Genomic DNA, 19651 nt, shown 5'->3' on the forward strand with positions numbered 1-19651 from the left:
TTGCGGCACTGTAGTATACATTTAAAAATCAAGTAGAGGATTTTTGTGCCTCACAAGATCTGTGTGGCCTTAGAGCAGCTGGTGTCACTGAACAGGAATCTGTCCTTGCTTATTGTTTTCATATCAGGTTTAATAGTAATAATTATTTTCCTTGCAAAGATGGAACCGATTCATCAGTGTCTTAAAGATTTAGGGAATTTAGGAAATTAAGGACTGCTGGATTTGAATACTTCAAGGGTTTAAAGAACTTAGAAAATGATAACAGTAGACATGTTTTTAATAAATGAATTTTCAACTAGGGGCAAAAATTATTTCTGTTTTAATTACCATGACAGGTAAATCAATCACTTTTTTATATTTTTTCTTCTAATGATGTTTCATAGAACTGTCTGTACGTGACTTTGCTGTAACAGTTTACTCAGATACAGTAGTTTGCAAAGCTGCAACCAAACAAAAAGTGAACAAAACAGGAATCTGTTAATGAAGATACAAGGGGGAATAGCTTTAAACTGAAAGAGAGGAGGTTTAGATTGGTTATTAGGAAGAAATCTTTTACTATGAGAGTGGTGAGGCATGGGCACAGGTTGCCCAGAGAAACTGTGGCTGCCTCATTCCTGCAAGTGTTCAAGGCCAGTCTGCATGGGGCTTGGAGCAACCTGGTCTGGTGGAAGGTGTTCCTGCCTTTGGCAGGCATTGGAACTGGATGATCTTTAAGGTCCCTTACAACCCAAACCATTCTGGGATTCTATGATAAGATAGCAGAAGGAACATAGCTGTATTTTGGCTTTCCCAAAAAGTCCTTGTAGGCAGACACTAAATGGAAAATGAAATTGTTATTTGTAGTTGCTTAAACAAAATACCTCACCCCTCAAGAAAAAAAATGACCAGATTTCAAGTTCGGCACAATGTTCCTCCATTTTCCTACCAAGCTGATGGTGACCCACTTCTTCCCTAAGTTTTCCCACAGTTTAGTTTCAGGAGAGTTCATCTTTGCAGATGTAAAGGCTGCTTTTCACAGCTGCTGTGCTGCTTTGGACTTGGAGCTCAAGCAAAGTTTGGTGAATGGCGTTTTGCATTGTCATAGAGTAACAGCTGAAAAATAAGGTTTTTTTCTCTGTGTATTACACAGTCCTACAGTGTTTGCTTTTCAAGGCCCTCTGATGGAGTAACTTTAGTTGTTTCTCTGTGCACATAAGACTGGGACTTTTAGGGCTTTTTCTTGAGTGGTACCTTACTGAGGTTTTCCTCAGTGATGCCACTACTGGGTGAGATTGCAAATAATTCATGTTTTGCATAGTAATGAACTTGGCTCTTTTTGTGTGGTAGCTGCCACAGCCATTAAAACTCCTTCATAGCAGAGCATTGATGGGTCTCAGTAACCTTCAATTTAACAGATCTCAGCGGCGCTGGACCTTCAAAGAAAATACTTTAAAAAAAGAAATTGCTCATGTACAGTGTTTGTTCATAGACTTGGTACTGAAATGGCCCAGCAGGAAAAAATCAGTTCTAATATACCAGAGGGTGTCTGATTTGTTTCAGTTGCAGGTCACAAGTGGAAAGCCTGGATAATTATTGGAGAGACTGATAACAATGTAGAAATTGGAAAAATGAGATGGCTGTGTGAGATGATTGACAGTAGAGTTAGACTGAGAGAGAAGTGGGTCAGTTTAGAACGGAGAGAAAATGCCGAAAATAAACAATTGCTGTCTGTAAGTCACCTGATGAGCACCTACACAGAAGGCTGAGCTGGATGTGTGCCGAAAGGATGAGAGGCTATGGATACAAGATTTGGCGGGGAAGGTGGATTTAGATACTAGGAAAAATTGTCTTTACACAGAGCATAGTCAAAGCTTGAATCTGGTTGCCCTGTCCAGCTTTGGAATCCGTGTTCTTGGAATTAACTCAAAACTTGGCTGGCCAAAACCCTGAAAATAGTGACCTCACTTTCGAGTTAGTTTTGCTTTGAGGATGGAGTTGGTGTAGATTGTACATTAGTTATTCTTTGATTCTATGAAATTCTGCCTGTGTTAGATTATTTTAAGAGGAGGCAAACATGCCCTTTCTCTTCAGTTTGCATTTGGCTTAATAGATGAATAAATAAAGGTGTGTGTTCTGTGTCTGAACAAGCTGCATAGATTGATTGTCAGATGAGACTTAGAATCAGATATAACCAACAGGATACTTGTATTTGTCTGCGTGAAGGACTTCTGTGCTCACCTCTCAGACACTCCTGTCAGACATCAGGCCAGTGTATACATTAGCACAACTTGTAGGCTTCTTGCAGTTGAGCTGTAGTCCAGTCCCCACAGGTAGAAAATAAACAGTAGAAATTATGAATAAGAGATCTCAGTTCATTAGGATTTTGAGATTCTTTTCCTAAGCTTAATTTTACTAACTAGGAGATTTGACTGATTTGTATGTGGGTCAGAAGAACAAGAGAAAAGCAAGGGGAGGGGCCCGCACAGGAATTCCTCTCAGTGCAGCCAGCAGAGTGCAGAGGAGCTTAAGGGCAGGTTTCATGCTGTGCTGATTTGCTCAGTCCTGTGTCCCATACCGACAGTGCCATGTAGTGCAGGCTGAGTTTTGATATGTGCAGTAAGGATGGCATGTGTAACAAACCCTGAAAGTGAAAAAAGGCAGTATTACTATTCTCCAGTACTACTTCATGGCAGCAGGGCAGCCGGGTCTGGGAAGCAAGTCTGTAATGTACTTGTTTGTGCCTTCTCTTCACTTTACACAAACTCAGTAATGAAGCTTGTGAAATAGAGCAAATAACTTCTTGGAGAACTTAACTTCTGACTCATGGGTGGAGTATTCAGTCTCTGTATGTTTTGGTGTAAAAAACCAAATTCACAGTATGTAATAAGGAAAGAACTGCAAATTGTATGTAGTAGCAGCACAATGTGGATAAAACTGCTGCTTGAAAAAGCAGGGACTTCATTAATAAAAGTATTTCATTTGATATGTCAAGATAGGTAACTGGTAGAAAAGTGGTATTACCAAGTTGTTTTTTGTGGGGATTGCTGATGGAGACAATAGTTCAGGTGCTTTGTTGTTTATTGTGCTGTATTGTATTATTATTGCTGGATTTCCATTACATTAAGTGTTTTCTGGTGGTTTCTTTTGTTTCCCCTTCCTCCCCCAGGAGATGCGGGAGACCCTCTTTCAAGGACTATTCCAGTGGCGGAGGAGGAGATGATGATGATGACGATCCTGAGAATAGGTATGATAACACCCCTAAGGACTTAAAGCAGATTATAACACACCCTAGGCATGGGCGCAAACCGGCGCAACGGAAGAGCAAGCAGGTTGTGAAACCCACGACTGCCTGCCCTGTACAGACTCGCTCATGGGCTGCCCGCAAGTTTGACCAAGGGGCCAGAAAACAGAGGTCAAAATCCAGAAATGCAAAGCCAAGTCTTTAGGAGTGTTAGCTAACACACCCTGCGTAGGGTGTGTTATAAACACGCTGCAGCACTGTCCGCTCTGCTCCCTTTGGAAGGGTGAGGTTTGTGATGAGTGTTTGAGGCAGGGAAAAAGCTACTTCTAATCAATGTGAATTTCAGCTAGTTGTGTAGATAAAAGGTGACAGTTTGCATCTGTTCAATATGCAGTGCTGCAGTCTTTTCAGAATGCACTTTGGTTATCACTGTTACTAAATATGCTTTTTTAATTGAGACACTTAATAAAGAGAAAACATAAATGTGGAGATAATAGTATCAGATATTTTTCAACTGAATTCTAATCCACTAAAGAGTACCTGAAGTGACTGACACGATAGTTGAGGCCCTGATTCTGTAAGCACTGTTCATAGGCTCAACTGGTATCAAGGAGACTTAATTATGCATATATATTTTAAGTCTTTGCATAGATATTTTCAGAATTATGGCTTATATGTATTACTTCAGATTCAAGATCAGTAAAAATGGATCTCTGTAAGACAAAGTTAGTTAAGACATGTCATATTTTACCAGTTATCATTGTAGCTGTCAAAATTAGCCTGGCTAGAAGTGTCAAGGCTTCATTTCCTAACAAGTGAATGCACAATGTGAAGTATTGCTCAGTTCCGAGGCACAGTTTCTTTTTGGAAGTTACTGTAGTTAGACTAAAGAGTTGGTCAACCAATTCTTATACAGTATTTCAGAAACTGATGTTTTTTTTTGTCATATAGCATGTGTGGGACCAGCTTTGCACAGCTGCTGATGGAGTCTTTCTCTGCTTCTGAGCCTTACTGGTTTAGAATATGGTATCTTTGTTTCACAGAGTTGTATGTTTTGATACGTGCTTGAAGCAAATTTAAAAAGCACTGTTTATATCCTTTCTGGACCTCAGTTTGGCATCAAAGTGCTGAATGAGTTCTCTCTTGTTTTCAGTCATCAAATTTAATACAGTAATTCAGCTTTTAAAGTAAGATGCTTTCTAGGGACTTGACAGCACAGGGTCAGCAGAACATATAAACTCTGGTAGTAACAAGGTTTTTTTAAAATTACGCTTTATTTTCAGTCCTCTTTTGATTAATTTTTTCCTTCTTTTTTCTTTCTATTTTGTGAGTGTCTGGTGAATAATTAAACCAATGAACTTTTGTCAAAAGTTCAGTATTTATCATACAAATGTTTCTGACAGATGTTAATTATTAGTTTTAGAACTATATTGGGTAATTACTTAAACTAATTGATAACAACTCAGTAATATAAATCTGGGCTTTAAAAATCAGTTTCTGTACTTTGTTTTTAAGCCTATTCTTTGTTAAAAGTTTTTATTTAGGGAATATTTTTAATATCTGTTTCTGAGATGGGGAGGTATTTTGTTAATAAATGGTGTTGTCAACCTTCAGACATGTTAACTGGTAACTGCAGTCTGATTTCACGGTCACCACACGTTGTACTTGGCACCAAAATCAGAGCTATAAACTGCAAAAAAAATGGAACAAATTTCAAGACGTTAAAAACTTGTTCTTCTGTTTACTCAATACAAACTGTTTAAATAGTTTACCTACTGTTCAGAGAAGTTGCCTATGTTCTTCCAGGCCAAAGAGGGTATGTAGTACCTGCTGGATGTTTGTAGTGTGGGAACTCTCCTGTTTGCAAATCTCTAGTTTAGATGTTCTGTTGTTTGCATACCTTGGGATGTGCATGACATGAATATTAATAGTCTTGAAATCATCTTTGCCAAAGTGCAATGTCCAAGTGGGTCATACTATGCCACACAGCACTGTATGCTTTCATCTTCTGTTGTGTAACTCTATTATTGGTCCTTCTGATCTTTTCAATGGTACTGTTTGATATGTTTGCGGTAGTTTTGTTTATTGAGAAGTTCATAGTGTATTTAATGCAGAATGCTTTTAAATATTTGATGGTTACAATAAATTTTTGTAAAACATTTTTCTTGTCCAAGCATTTAATTTAATCCAACTCTAATCGGCCTCTTCCCACAGACAGTATTTAGAACAAGGTGCTTGGCACTTTGCACTGATTTTTTAAAACACATACAATATTTCATTTAAATATTCATCTCTTAAAGGTGTATTTTAAAGCATTCTAAATTGTTAGTAACATCCCAAAGACCCATTTAATTCAGTAGTGCCCTAGCTGGCAGTATGGTGGCTCTTACTAGCCACATACATATCCTCCACTGCCCAAGGGCTTGTTTTGGGCAACCTGATTTCCACCTGTAGTCAGTAGGTATTTACGACTGCTGCATGAGAGTTGATATGATCTAATTGGTAATAATACATCACAATAATGAACTGAGATTTAAAATGATGACGTTAAGGAAAAACTATGTTACAGTGGTAGCACTGCCTCACCCAAGACTTTTAACAATCTCTAAATGAGTGCATCCTATTGGCACTCTGAAATTCCTGAGCCAGAACAGTGCAAATTCCCATGGGGACTTAACTCCACACCATGAGAGGCTGCACCTACTGTTCCACTTTTGCTGCAGTGTCTGAAGGATGGTTTAGACATGTAGTGTAACTAAGCAGCCCCAGGGTAACTTCCAGTTTGTGTGTCTCTTCTAAGAACTCTCTTCCTATAGTATAACTTACAAGTACATAGTAACCAAGTCATCATTTAGAAATGTCTTCTGTTGGTCATGTTCTTACAAAGGGGAAATACATTTAATACATATATAAAATTATGCAGATATACTGTTATTTTATGCTAGAGTTGGTTTTCTGTGTCCTGGTTGAGATTCCAGCCTTGTTCTCTCAGGCACTGTGTAAATACACGTTGGAAAAGTGCCCTTGGCACAGATGTCACTGTGCGTTTCGCCAAGATGAAGTGTGGCAACATGACCACCTCAAGGTCACAGCAGGTCAAGGCAGTAATGAATGAAATGCAGGGATTTTTTAAAATCTGTTTTATTTTTTGCTACCTGAAGTCCTGTGCTGGAGGTCATACAACTCTCTGTGCCTCTGAATTAAATTCACCAATAGTGTTCAGCTGGTTGGCCAAGAATATTTCATGCCCTTGACCCAAGTAAATATTATGGTCCCTTTTGAGTTTCTCTGGAAGAATGTGAGGGAGTTTTCACACTCTCATAGCTTGTTTTTCTTGCTGCTTGCAGTGTGCTTTTAATGCAGATATGAAAATATTAAAGCTAGCACATGAAGCTTCTTAGCTTAAAATCTGCCCACTTTAATTATTGTAAAACAGAAATAGGATATCTTATTATGGTCAACATATATTGTAGTTCAATTTACAACCATTTTCAAGAGTCCAGCCCTCAAATTAATCTGATTCATATAAGCCATGTGTTCCATCAGTCATTTGTCAGATGCATTTACAAGTTCTGATATTGCTTACACATTTTATACGGAGTTACTTTAAAAATAGGCATCTTTTAAATTCTGAGTATGTTAACAATGGCTCACATTTTTAGCCTAACATCATTCCCAGTGCTTTGGAGAGAGTGTAGCTTTATCACTAAACCAGCAGTTCCATGTCAGTTTGATTCCAAGTCTTTATCCTAGCTAAAAAAAATAGGACTAATTTTCTATCACAGCAATAACTTCTTAACCAATATTATTATAATTAATTAGAAACTAATAAATTTACCCTGTCTGGTTGGTGGTTATGACAGTGATTAATAGGTAAATAACAGCATATTCTGTTTATGCATAGTAGATTTCATGCATGGTATTTTTAGGTTTCAGATACATTTGCTTTGGTTTTATTTTCTCCTTAAAAAGTACTTCATAAACAAACAAATAAAAATGTGTCTTCTTCTGTTAAGAACCAAAGTCAGCCTTTTAAAGGTGACTTGTGTAGAGGTAAGTATTGCCATCCACACACAAGTTGTGGTAAATCTGCTACTGCCCTTGAGAACAGCCTGAAATAAGTCAAAGGCAGTGTTACTAGGCAGAACTTTCAGGATTAAATTTTAAATTTCTTCAGTTATTTTTAGTGTTTGTGCTTTTTTTGTTCCTCTTCCGAAACCTTGGGGATGATAGTGGGTTTTTATTAAACAAGAAGAGCAGCGAGACCACTGCTGTGTGCATTTGCTGGAGTAGGATTCCAGGTTAATAACTGACGCTAAAAGCTGTTCAAGAGAAGGCAACCTATGATATTAAGAGATGGAAGAAATATAGTCTGAGTTTCTTACATAAGGAGCTCTTTCTGTTGCCGATATCCATGGTGTGCTGGGTTTTGAAAAAAACAACTAACCAAAACCTAAGTCCATATTCCACATATCCTCGGGGAGGACCTCATGCAAAAAGCATTTGGAAATGGCTGTTGCTTATCTATGGACTTTAGGTTTTCATTGGGTTCACACTGTGATCTGTTGATCTATATGGAATTAGAGCTCACCAGGGAACTGCATGATAAAGTTCTAATCAGCTCTTTCTTCACAAACCATTTCCCAAAAGAGAGAGGGAAGGTGTGTTTTGGAAGCTGATGGATGGTCTGACTAGCTTAGCAATCCTAAATGTTTATTAAACCATTTTGCTTCCATCTTTTAATAATAATTGAACATACATAGTGTGAGAGTCTTTTTAGAAAGTACTCTGCTGCTCAAACAATGGGAAATACTGTGTGGAGTGTCAGGAAGGACACCTTGGGAAAATTCCCTTTGAAAAGCTTTTACTTTTAGGGACACATTAGATGCTGAAATATGAAATACTAATTGTTAAAGACTTATTTTGTAGTGCTCCATGCAAGTAGCAATTTTTCATTGCATAAGAAGCTAACTCGAGAGGTTGCTGTTCCTTTGCCATTTCAAGTGAAGCCTAGACTGGCTCAGTTCCATGTGTGTTGAACTATTGTTTTGACTGGTGTAAAAGCTTTCCCACCCTGAACTATGTGCATACTTAACTCTCCCAAAAGGCAAGACAGACCAGATTTGACCTAGAAAAAATAAATTCATTTAAAACTGATGACCTTGGGATGAAAGTTATAATATTTCTGATATTTATATGAGGAAGACCTGGTTTCATTCTTTCAGGATATTTTTTCCCCTGGAAGTACAAGTTCTCAGATAAGTCCACTATTTTCCTGTGCTTTTGATACCTCATTTTATATTCTGCCTTGGCTAGATTCATACAAGATTTTTATGTTGCAAGAGCATGTAAAGAAGTAATTTTCCCATAGTACATTAGCTGGAATGTCCTTGTGCTGCCTTTAAACCGTGAGAAGCTGAGTGGACAGTTTGTGGAGCAGGAAATAAAAGCACAATTTTTCTCTGAAATTCAGATCCTGTAATGTTGGTCAGACTTTTTGGTGTGTATGTGTACATACACATAAGGGGTTTTGCTATAGTTGCTGTAAGGCAAGTGTTTGTAGATAGGTATATGAAGGATTGGGGATGGGTAAAAACCTCCCCTGAGGCACTAAATATCAGTTCATCTTGTGAGAGCATTAGCTGTCACTGCTGCAGCCTCTCTTTGCAGTAGGGTGGGCAGTTAGACTGGGAGCACAGTTGAAGACAAACCGTGTAGAGGTAGGTTAGTAATATTGCTGCTTACATATGCACTGGTCAAGTAGAGTCAGTGCCTCAGAAATGAGTAATTTAAATCAAGTTAACATTTCTGGGGGGAATGATTTGAGTATTTGGATTTGGTCTGCAGCATCTTCATGTTCTTGTCACATAGAATTCCTGTAGGTGCCTCTCCCCAAACTGGCAGATAGTCCATGCAGATAGACCATGAATAAAAAACTGAAACATTTTAAGTTTGTACATTTTACAACTCTCTCCAGTCTTGCTGTAGAGCATGAAACTTCTCATTTAAGAAGCTCTATACAAATCTGCTTTCTAAAATCAAGTCAACATGTTATAGTTAACATAAGATTTTTGCTGATATATCCTGAATTGCCACAATGACTTTTCATCATGTGTCTTCCTTTTTGTTCAGCTTTCAGCCCTTTTTTTTGAAGTTCTGAATGGTGTAGGATAACACTTATCGTTCACAGATTTACTTGAACAATGGAATAAATAGTGTTTTCTGTTTTACTTCAAAGAATTGCCAAGAAAATGCTTTTAGAAGAAATCAAAGCCAATCTTTCCTCTGATGAGGAGACATCTTCAGATGATGAACCGGTGGAAGAAAAAAAGAAACCTGCAAAGCAAAGTGAAAACACGGGAGATGATGGTAAGCACCAAAAATACCTGGGAAAAAGTGATGCTGTGGCACTTGTCATGAAGTCAGAGGTCACTTGGGAAAATGATCATTATCAAAGTTTCTTCAGTTTTCAACAAAATAATGTCATTGGTGTTGATAAGTAGTTCCCAGATAGACACCAATGCACATGGTCATGAGGATTATCATATATTTTAGTCTTCCATACGTTTACTTTTTTTTGCTAGTCCAATCTTTGTAATCAATTCAGAAGTCCTAGGGGTTCGTGAGGAATAATCTATACAGGACAGTAGGTTCTGCAAGTGCCCAGGAGAGATTTGGCTAATGTAGTCACTGGAACAGGCATTCCAGGCATTCAGGCAGTGTAAAATACTTAACATGTACAGAAACTGGCATGTTGTTGCTCCTAATTTCTTAGAAAAGCACAGATTTTAGCCCAAATGGGTTCAGATTTTAATTGTAGCCAAATTTAAGTAAAAACGGAAAAAAAGACCAGTGTGCATGTGGTACTGACTCTTATATCTGACAGGAGTGAATGAAAAGGAAGATAATAAATCTGAAAAGGAAGGTAATTCTGAGTCAGATTCAGAGGAAGAAGAAGATGAAGAAGAAGAAGAAGAAGAAGAAGAGAAAGAATCCAAGAAGCCCAGATACAGACACAGACTGCTGAGGCACAAGCTCTCTGTGAGTGATGGGGAGTCTGGTGAAGAGAAAAAGGTGGTGAAACCAAAGGAGAAAAAAGAAGTTGGGAAGCGCAGAAATAGAAGGAAAGGTACATATTCCAGATGGCTTTTTGTCGCAAAAAATACTTGCTATTATAAAATAAATCAAAAGCTTGTCAGAATGGGGATCTGAAACTTTGTGGTTTTAAAATCTCTGTATAAACTTCCTTGTGCCTGAAATCTAGAATTCTCTTATCTGTGATAAATAATTGTGTTTGAAACGTTGGATACAAATGCAGCTCTCTCTGCTTACTCTGTCCTCTGAATTGGATTAATATTGTGGTGTCTTAGAATATTAATCTTAAATAGCAGAGGCAGGTCCAGGATGTCTACCAGTCAAATCAGTCTTGTCATTCATGTATTTCTCTCTTTAACTTGGCCTCTCAGTAGGCCTTAGTGCATCAGAAGTCTCTGCATCCTAGACTTTGAGAGTTACAGGCTGTAGCTGAGCAGCAGATGGCACTGTGAAATGAGCCCTGGCTGGAGGTTTGGTTTGCATTCTTGCATGCAGGAACAAAGAATCTGTCAGAGTTGAGAAATTCATGGCCAGTGGAGAAAGGGTGCCCAGGACTCTGCTGTTCTCACTGTGGCAGTAATGTGAACCAGCTCTTGGCAGGTTCCACAGGCTCAAACAGGCAATGTCATTTGTTTAGCATTTTCCTTCATGATAACTCTCATTTTTATCCGATTATATATTCTTGCTTTTTCCTCCCTTATGGAATTATAACTCTACCACCAATAACATTTATTTCAAGAGAATTAATTATGACTATTAAATTGTGGTTGTAAGTGACAGTGGCAATGTGCAAATAGGATGCAGCTAGGCTAAATCTGTAGTTTCAACCTTTTAAGTTCCCTACGCTGCAGCAGAACAATGCACTTTATTTCAGTTTGTCCTTTTTAGCCCTGTTATTAATATTGCATTTCCCCATGTATTGCAAACAGTCCATGTTTTAAGCCTTGTTATTCATCCACAGTTAAGCTTTCCACTGTGTTCAAGGTCAAACTGAAACAAAAGGTGCTCAATGCTGGTGTCTTAATTACCTGTAAATGCCAGTGATGGCTCCGAAAAGTAGTTCTGACAGTATTGCCTAATGCTGCTGGTTTAGGTGTATTTTAATTGCCTTTTGAGTGAGTTTTTTGTCTTGTAAATGCCAGTGATGGCTCCGAAAAGTAGTTCTGACAGTATTGCCTAATGCTGCTGGTTTAGGTGTATTTTAATTGCCTTTTGAGTGAGTTTTTTGTCTTGCATTACCTGAAGAAACATCAAGGCATAAATGCAGCAATATAATTGCATATGTTATTAGTAAATAAGGGTTGTTTTCATGAAGTCTGATCATAAAATGGCATCTAAACTATTTGAAACAAAAGTCCTCTCATTTTCTGAAGTTGTATACTGTTCCCCACTCTGTTCTTTCCTCCTCACCCACAGTCTTTGATGCTTCCTGATAATGATGCTTTCTCTGATTTGCTTGTAAACTGTATGTTGATGTATTCATGCATAAGGATCTCAAGTCTTGTTGACATACTGTGCCATCCACCAGGACTCAGCGAGTGCTTAAATTTGAAGCTTTTTTATATTCCTCTTACTTCTTATTAATATGTTTAATGTGTTCCATATTGTCTGAAATGCCCTTTGGCACTGTTCATTGGTCTTAAACAGTTTGTTGTACAGTTAGAAAGTGTGTAATGTTGCTAACTTTGCAGTGATACTCAAACATGAAGTCATATTTTATTTTTCAAGTGAGCAGTGATGATTCAAATGACTCCGAGTTTCATGAGTCTGCAGTGAGTGAAGAAGTCAGTGAGTCTGAAGATGACCAACGTCCAAGGACAAGGTATAAATAAGACTTAGCTATCCTTACACTGTGTATGGGTTTTGGTTTTAATAGTGCAGCTTAGGCAGGGAGATTGTAAAAGTTAAAGACTTTGGATCAGTTCTTAAACCCCTCAACACTACTTGTCTATAATTTGGTAGGTGCTAATTAATTTTGTGGCAGATGTGGGAATTTTGGATTTGTACCACAGTAGGGGGTACACAACAATTTGCTGAGCCAGTACAGAAAACAGATGAACAAAGAAATGAACATTTTTATGCCAAATGCATCACTGTCAGCTGAGGGATTACAGTAAAAAAACTAAGACTTAACAATTTTGTGATTCTTTAGGGTCGTCTGGAAAAGACCTTTGCTGCATGTGAGGGGCAGGAAGGAATTTGGAAGCCAGTCCCTAACAGCACAAAAGTAGTGCATATTCTGTTAGTTAGCCATGTAGTTCATGTACTTCTGCCATTGTTTTTCAGTGAGGCAGTGAATTATTATTGCTAATCAGTAATGCTTCCTCTTAATTTTAATAGGGCTGCCAAGAAAGCTGAGGCAGAAGAAAACCAACGCAGTTACAAACAGAAAAAGAAACGAAGGCGTATAAAGGTTCAAGAGGATTCATCAACTGAAGACAATAAAGTACACGTCACGATTTGAATTAATAAATGGGAAAAGGAGTTTCTATATCTTCTTCCAATTGCTTAGGGGGCTGAGTATCTCAAACAGTTCCGTACAAAGCATAGCCAAAAAGTGCAACTTTTTTCAATGTTAATTTGGTTCTAAAATTTGCAAAAAGGGACCTTTATGGAGATCAAAACATTTTTTTTCTTAGTTTAACTAAAACCACTTCCTGGCTAGATACTGATAAAAATTTGTCATTATTTAAGCAGGTGGAATTTTTAATCTAAATGTAGCAGATGAGACAAATACGAGAGTAAAGCTTTAGTAGTATTAGGGTTTCTTCTCCCGTGTGGAGTAGGCGACAGCTGATCTGATCTAGCAGCACTACAACAGAGAAATAGTTCTTTATTAATAATCATTATCTGCTGTCAGATGAGAACAGTGCCCTCAGTGCTTTGCACGGCTGGGCTGATCTTTAGTGTCTCAGAATGCATTATATAGTTAAGGTGCCTGTTCTTTTGTCATACTGGCTAACATGCTTCTAAAAGTGGTGTCTTTTGGCCTATTAGCTAAACTTCACCTGTGTATATTAGAGTTTTTGGGAGCTTGTCTAAGAATGAAGAATTTGTTGGTCTGGTACTTTCTGGCTGATAAATACTTTAATTTCTAATAGAGTAATTCTGAGAATGAAGACAATGATGATTCAAAATCTCCTGGAAAAGGCAGGAAGAAAATAAGGAAAATTATTAAAGATGATAAACTTAGGACAGAAACACAAAATGCCCTTAAAGAGGAAGAAGAAAGAAGAAAACGTATAGCAGAGAGAGAACGGGAGAGAGAGAAATTGAGAGAGGTAAGGTCTGTTCTTGCAAAATGCCCAGAAGTTGAATTGTTGATGATGTTTAATATGGTGTATTTCTACTTCACTTTAACTTGAGAAGTAATTTGAAATCTACTTACATGTAGCCTTGTAAGCCACAAGTTTTATTTGCACTTTCCTGCAGGTTAACATTGGTTAGTTTATTTAGGACTGCTGTGATCTTCAGAAAGCATTTTCAATTTCCTACTGCTTTACTTTCCAGGGGAGAAATCACACTGCCAGAGTAAGTTGTGATGCATAGTAAAGTATTGAAGGCTTCTCTTTGCTAAAAAAATTATGACTTCCAGTTCTGCTTCAGTGAGTGTGTCTCCAGTGCTTGGCGTTACTCACGTGGGAATATTCCACTAGAGCCTTGTTTCTGTTTATAGGTGATAGAGATAGAAGATGCTTCACCTCTGAAATGTCCCATTACAACTAAGCTGGTTTTAGATGAAGATGAAGAAACCAAAGAACCATTAGTGCAGGTTCACAGGAGTATAGTTACCAGACTGAAACCACACCAAGTAGATGGTAAGGAAAGAGAATTTAATTTTTTTTTTCTTTTTCTCTTCATGGTCACAGCACCTTACGCAACCTGGATTAGGATCATAAGAAAAACTGCTAGACAGGCAAATACCAGAATGCCTCCTCTTTTCTCCCTGTCCTCAAGTCATTTGCAGTCCTCAGTAATATTTTCTAGCCCAGTTGCCACATCATTGGTGAAACTGTGAATATGATCAAGACACAGATCATCATCCCACATCCAACCCACTGGACAGAAACCAATCGATCATTATCCTGACCACTGCTTTTCTGGGAGTTCCCATGGTCTTAGAGTGATCATACCTATCTCTTAGCAGTTGGAATTTAATAAAATGAATGTCTCATATGAAAATTTCCAATAATTTTCTTCAGGTGTTCAGTTCATGTGGGATTGCTGTTGTGAATCTGTAAAAAAAACCAAGACATCTCCTGGTTCTGGATGCATTCTTGCTCACTGTATGGGGCTGGGGAAAACGTTGCAGGTAAGAAACAAAACTTGTCTTGTTTTCTGCTCTGTAGTTTCCTCTCAAAAACTGATCCAGCAGAAGCCAATTTTAATGTCTTTCAGAACACAGTAAAACTTACTATTTCATAGACAGTGTTTTGGTGAGGATTGCTGGAGGTCTAGAAAAAGAAGCTGTGTTTGTAGCATATGAAAGTTCTGATACACACTTGTGCTTTCTCTGCTCTTAAAATATCTAAAATTAAATTAGGTAATGATCGGTATTCATCTGAAAAGGTCATATTTATTTCTAAGTGCTGCATGGCTCCCCTGCAGCTCAGAACGAGAAAATGCAGCTGGTAGGAGACAGGCTGCATGGAATTTGGCTGAACATTTTTGTGCCATAGCTAGATTCATAGACTGCAAGTGGTAGCAGCTAGCTCTGTGACCTTGTTAGGCACTTGGCAAACAAAGTGCTGTGAGATCCTGCTGACAGGCAGTTAGGCTTTGACACCCCTATGTTTGGAGTCTCTGTATTTTTTACTCTCTGTAGTGCTCACTCTGCATTGCTGGTTGATATTTGTCAAAGTCAGCACACCTGGATGCTGCTAGGTAGCAGACTTGGCTTGGCTGATGCCTTTCACTATTATTTTTAGAGACTTGAAATATGCTCCAAAAGAAAGTCTTCAGAGAGAATCTAGCAAGAGGTGTCTGTTACTCTTGCTAGCATTAGCTATGCCTTGCAGGCTCAGGTGGCTTCCTCATTGTTGTGTCTTCCCTCCCTCTAAACCATTGCTACCCAGGATTCTTCAAACAGTGAAGTTACATGAGAAATAGCTATTCCTGCTCTCTGCCCTAATTCAGACAAATTTTATTTAGGGCTTTCTCATCCTGAGAATCCTTCTTGAGCTGTGAATTGCAGGATATGGTCAAGGAATGCTTAGGCTGGCATAACATCTTCAGATTCTGCAGATCCCTTGGATTCTTCTGCAAAGAACAGGCTCAGGGAAAGCTTGGGTTTTGTGGTTTTCTGAATCTGGGGTTTTTTTTGTGGGCTTATGGTTTCTTGAGTAACACAGAGCTGTAGGTGATCAGAGGAACTGAGGTAATTTGCTGTGTGTACAGTTGAGGTAAACCAAACTGCAGTCTTGGTGGTTGGTGGTGCACAGCATGTGGACTGCTGTGAAGAAAAAAATGTGGGAAACTGTTGTAGGAGTGAAGTTCATTTCTAAGAAACTTGATACATTTATGAAGTCCAAAGGGGTGAACCTTTTTGATGTTTGGGGAGAAAGCTTAAAAGTTACCTAATAGACATTTATGAGAAGGATTGGTGAAATATGAAGGGAGGGTTCCCTGCTTAGGAACTCATTCAGCAATTCAAAACTGCCTCTCTCTCAGAATGTGAAGGATGTGTGCAGCCATGTAACACAGGGTGAGAAGTGTATGACCTCAAAACACACATGTATTACATTTTAAGCAGTGAGTTGAAGCAGAAAAAGCATCTTTAGACAAGACTTGTTGACAAGTTCTATATGTGAATATATACCTTGCTTTCCTGTGAATATGTATCTTTCTTTCCTGCTGTGTAATACTTATTGGTTTGTTTGGTGTTCTGCCTGTTTTTCCCTCTTGCAGGTAGTAAGTTTTCTTCACACAGTCCTGCTGTGCGACAAGCTGGATTTCCGGACAGCTCTGGTAGTGTGTCCCCTGAACACTGCCTTGAACTGGTTGAATGAGTTTGAAAAATGGCAAGAAGGTTTAGAAGATGACGAAAGACTAGAGGTATATGGCTTTAAAAAAGTTCTTAAAAATGAAGTAGCCAAATGGTTTACATAATTGGGAAGCTGCACTGCTCCAAACATAGGCAAAATGCATTATGAGTATGTGACAAATGTACTTGCATTGATAAGTCTTAGGTATTAAAAGTTACACCAGTACATCAGTATTAGAAGAGAAATTCAAGCCTGTTTTCCTTCTTTGAAAGGTCTGTGAGTTAGCAACTGTGAAACGCCCTCAGGAGAGAAGCTATATGCTGCAGCACTGGCAGGATGAAGGAGGAGTGATGATAATAGGCTATGAGATGTACCGGAATCTGGCCCAAGGCAGGAACGTGAAGAGTAGAAAACTTAAAGAAATATTTAATAAAGCTTTAGTCGATCCAGGTAAGTGAAAATTAACACATTTTTTATGTATTGTACTTCCTGGTCTATACATATGAGCTAAGTAACCTTGCAAATGGAAATCTCTTGGGCAAATAATTTTCAGCAATGGCATTAGTAAGATTTGTCACGTTTTCTTTGTTGGCTTTTGCTGAGTTACAGAAATTGTTGTTCAGAAACTACCCCATCTGCTTTTGTAAATGGACTTCTTGAAGAGTCTTTTCTATTAGATGGAACGCAGAAATGACCACAGGAATATATCCTAGGAGCTTTATAGGTATTTTTTGCTAACATTTCTTCCTTTGCAAGGTGATTTGAGGCGATTCTGTTGGGAACATAAAGCTGTTTAAATCTGCTAATTTGTTACAATCACAAGCTGCTTTGTCCTTGATAGAAATCTACCTCTAAGGGGCCAACTATACATGAAAATAACGGAGAATTTGCCTTAGAAGTGTGAAAACAGAAGTGCTAATTAAGTGAATGCAGATGAAGCACTTAATTATTTTCTCAGTCTTGAGAAACAGATGTCTGGTTTAAGCTGAGCTGAACTGAGCAAACTTAGGTCAGTATGTATGGAAGCACTTTAAAGTATTCTGGGTTAATACAACAAATCTATCAGGTGGTCTCCAAAAAGAACTAAAAGTTTTAGGACTAGCAAGTTTCACCAAAATAGCAAAATTTCCCTCCGAACTCTGAACTGGTAGCTGATACCTGAAAATAGCGTAGGGTTATGCAGGCTGCAGTGCACCTGAAAAACTGCTTTTAAAAGGCACCTTTGCTGTACCTTTGGTATTTTTCTTTAAATTGAGAATGCTGATACAGTAGGGAGGGTAAAAGGGAGGATTTTGCTGAGCTGACTGGACTTTACATTGACAATTTGTGGTTGATTTTTCCTGGGTTTTTTTATCTCCTTTCTCTTTCTGATGCATAATTGTCCTTGGAGAGACTGATTTGGGGAAGTTGCAAGTAGTAGGGCTGTGAATTTTGTTCTAACAGACAAAGGGTTTCTTCTAGTGGGAAAAGTAACTTTGTGATTATTGGCATTGGCCAAGTGGAATTGGCATCTCCAGCTCTGCAGGAAAAACGTTGGGCAGCTAAAATGTTAATTGTTTTTTTACGTTTAACTCACTAAATCATACAATTGCTGCGGAAGCTCCAGTCCAGCAGCTGATGAACTATTTTTGTGGTCATGTTAATTCCACACACATTATTTAAGCAATGAAGGAAATGCACTTCTTGCCAGTGGGGTTTTTGAGTCCTCCTGCTAATGCTGTAGTTACTAAAACAGCAAAAAAACCCCAAGAAGAAACCAAAACCAAAAAAGGTGGAGGGAAATCCCATGCTTTTGGTGTTATTCTGCATCTGATTTGCTCAGGATGCTGCATTCATTGAGAATGTTGTTAGGAAAGTCAAAGCTAGAGAAGAAGACTGTGTGAACTGCTGTCTCAAAGTAGTGGTGACAGGAGAGTAATTTTGTACTCAGTGAGTCATGTTCTGGTGCAGTGATGAAATATGTTGTACAGTGATTGATTTTTGTGGGGTTTTTTCCTTGTGGGAAGTGTAAGGGAGGCTAAACATGAGGGTTGTTATCATTATGTCTTTATAGCAATATTATCCCTTTGTGGATTTATATTTGTGTAACTTCAGAAATCTTGGGCTGGGGGATGAGGTGGCATGTTGGGCACACAGTGTTATGAAGGAGACAACAGTGACTTGTGTAACCTTCTCTGTCCCATCTCTTGTCAGTCTCTTGGGATTTATATCCCGCTTAGAGGTGACATCCTGTTCTCCTTCCAAGCCTCTTTAGACAGCTCAGGGCAGTGTGATAGGCCAGTGTTTGGGATTAGGTTATTGGCTTGTGTGGTTTTAATCAGGTGCAGAAGCAGCAGCATATTGAACCTTACAGGTGTTGAATAATTTCATATGAACACAGAACTGTTTTATTCTCTTCTTGGACTAGTGGTTTGGTAGGATGGAATCAGACTGTTAGGGAAATTAACCTTCAAATAACTCCATCATTATTTTCATAGAATTATGGAATCTTTAAGGTTGGAAAAGACCTCCAAGATCATCAAGTCCAACCTTCAATCGAACCCCACCATGTTCAGTAAACCATATCATGAATTGCCACATCTGCTTGTTTTTGGAGCACTTCCAGGGATGGTGACTCCGCTGTTCCCTGAGGAACCTGTTCTGCTGCTAAACCACACTTCCAGTGAAGAAATATTTCCTAATAGCCAACCTGAACCTCTCCTGGTGCAACTTGAGGGCATTTTGTGTTACTTCATGTTGCTTGAAATCTTTCTGTCTTTTAACTAAGTAGTAAAAGACAGAAGTGTCCATCTGTCCATTTGTATTTGGAGCCATTTGGATTGGCTAAACTGATGAGAATGTGCATTGCAAGACGCTTGTTTCTTGCTATCTTGGTGAATCAGCATTGATGGTATCACAGGCTGCCAGTGCAAGAGTTATGGAGCTGTGTGCTGGCTTATTCAGGGGACTGTTAATAACAAACCTCTGCCTCTGGGAGCAGCTTTGGCTTTAAAACTGCAGATTCAGTATAATTTAATGGTATATGTTTGGTTCAAGTGAATACTGCCAGGGTAGGCATATTGTGTAGTAGAAACTTGTGTTGCACTGTGGAGTGGAGAAGAAGGGACCAAAGGAAGAAGGGGTAGCCAAAGTTTATGGGTGGAGAGGTGATTTCATTAATTAACTGGCTATGCTATGTGAAATAATGGTAGGAGTGTATCTGCAGTCAGAGCAGCAAACGGTTTCTCATGACACTCTGTGCCACTGCTGAATGCTGTTGGTTTCTGGATAGCTGCTGTGCTTTGCTCACAGCAGTTCAGGAACTTTTTATTGTTTTTCCTTACGCCACTAATAAAAATTCCATTACTGTTTA

General features: G+C 38.6%; 1 protein-coding gene across 1 annotated transcript in view; it reads left to right on the forward strand.

Annotated features, from left to right (window-relative positions):
* ATRX (alpha thalassemia/mental retardation syndrome X-linked) overlaps positions 1-19651 on the forward strand; it is a 61398-nt gene that overhangs the window by 15913 nt on the left and 25834 nt on the right. Inside the window, 11 exon segments of the mRNA XM_009074802.1 lie at positions 3146-3190; positions 3193-3223; positions 9459-9589; positions 10161-10349; positions 12044-12137; positions 12656-12761; positions 13417-13596; positions 13992-14133; positions 14518-14627; positions 16223-16369; positions 16572-16749. Of these exon segments, the coding sequence (XP_009073050.1) occupies positions 3146-3190; positions 3193-3223; positions 9459-9589; positions 10161-10349; positions 12044-12137; positions 12656-12761; positions 13417-13596; positions 13992-14133; positions 14518-14627; positions 16223-16369; positions 16572-16749 (1353 nt within the window).

The sequence above is a fragment of the Acanthisitta chloris genome, unplaced genomic scaffold (assembly GCF_000695815.1).
Source record: "Acanthisitta chloris isolate BGI_N310 unplaced genomic scaffold, ASM69581v1 scaffold10095, whole genome shotgun sequence".
Classification (NCBI taxonomy): domain Eukaryota; kingdom Metazoa; phylum Chordata; class Aves; order Passeriformes; family Acanthisittidae; genus Acanthisitta; species Acanthisitta chloris.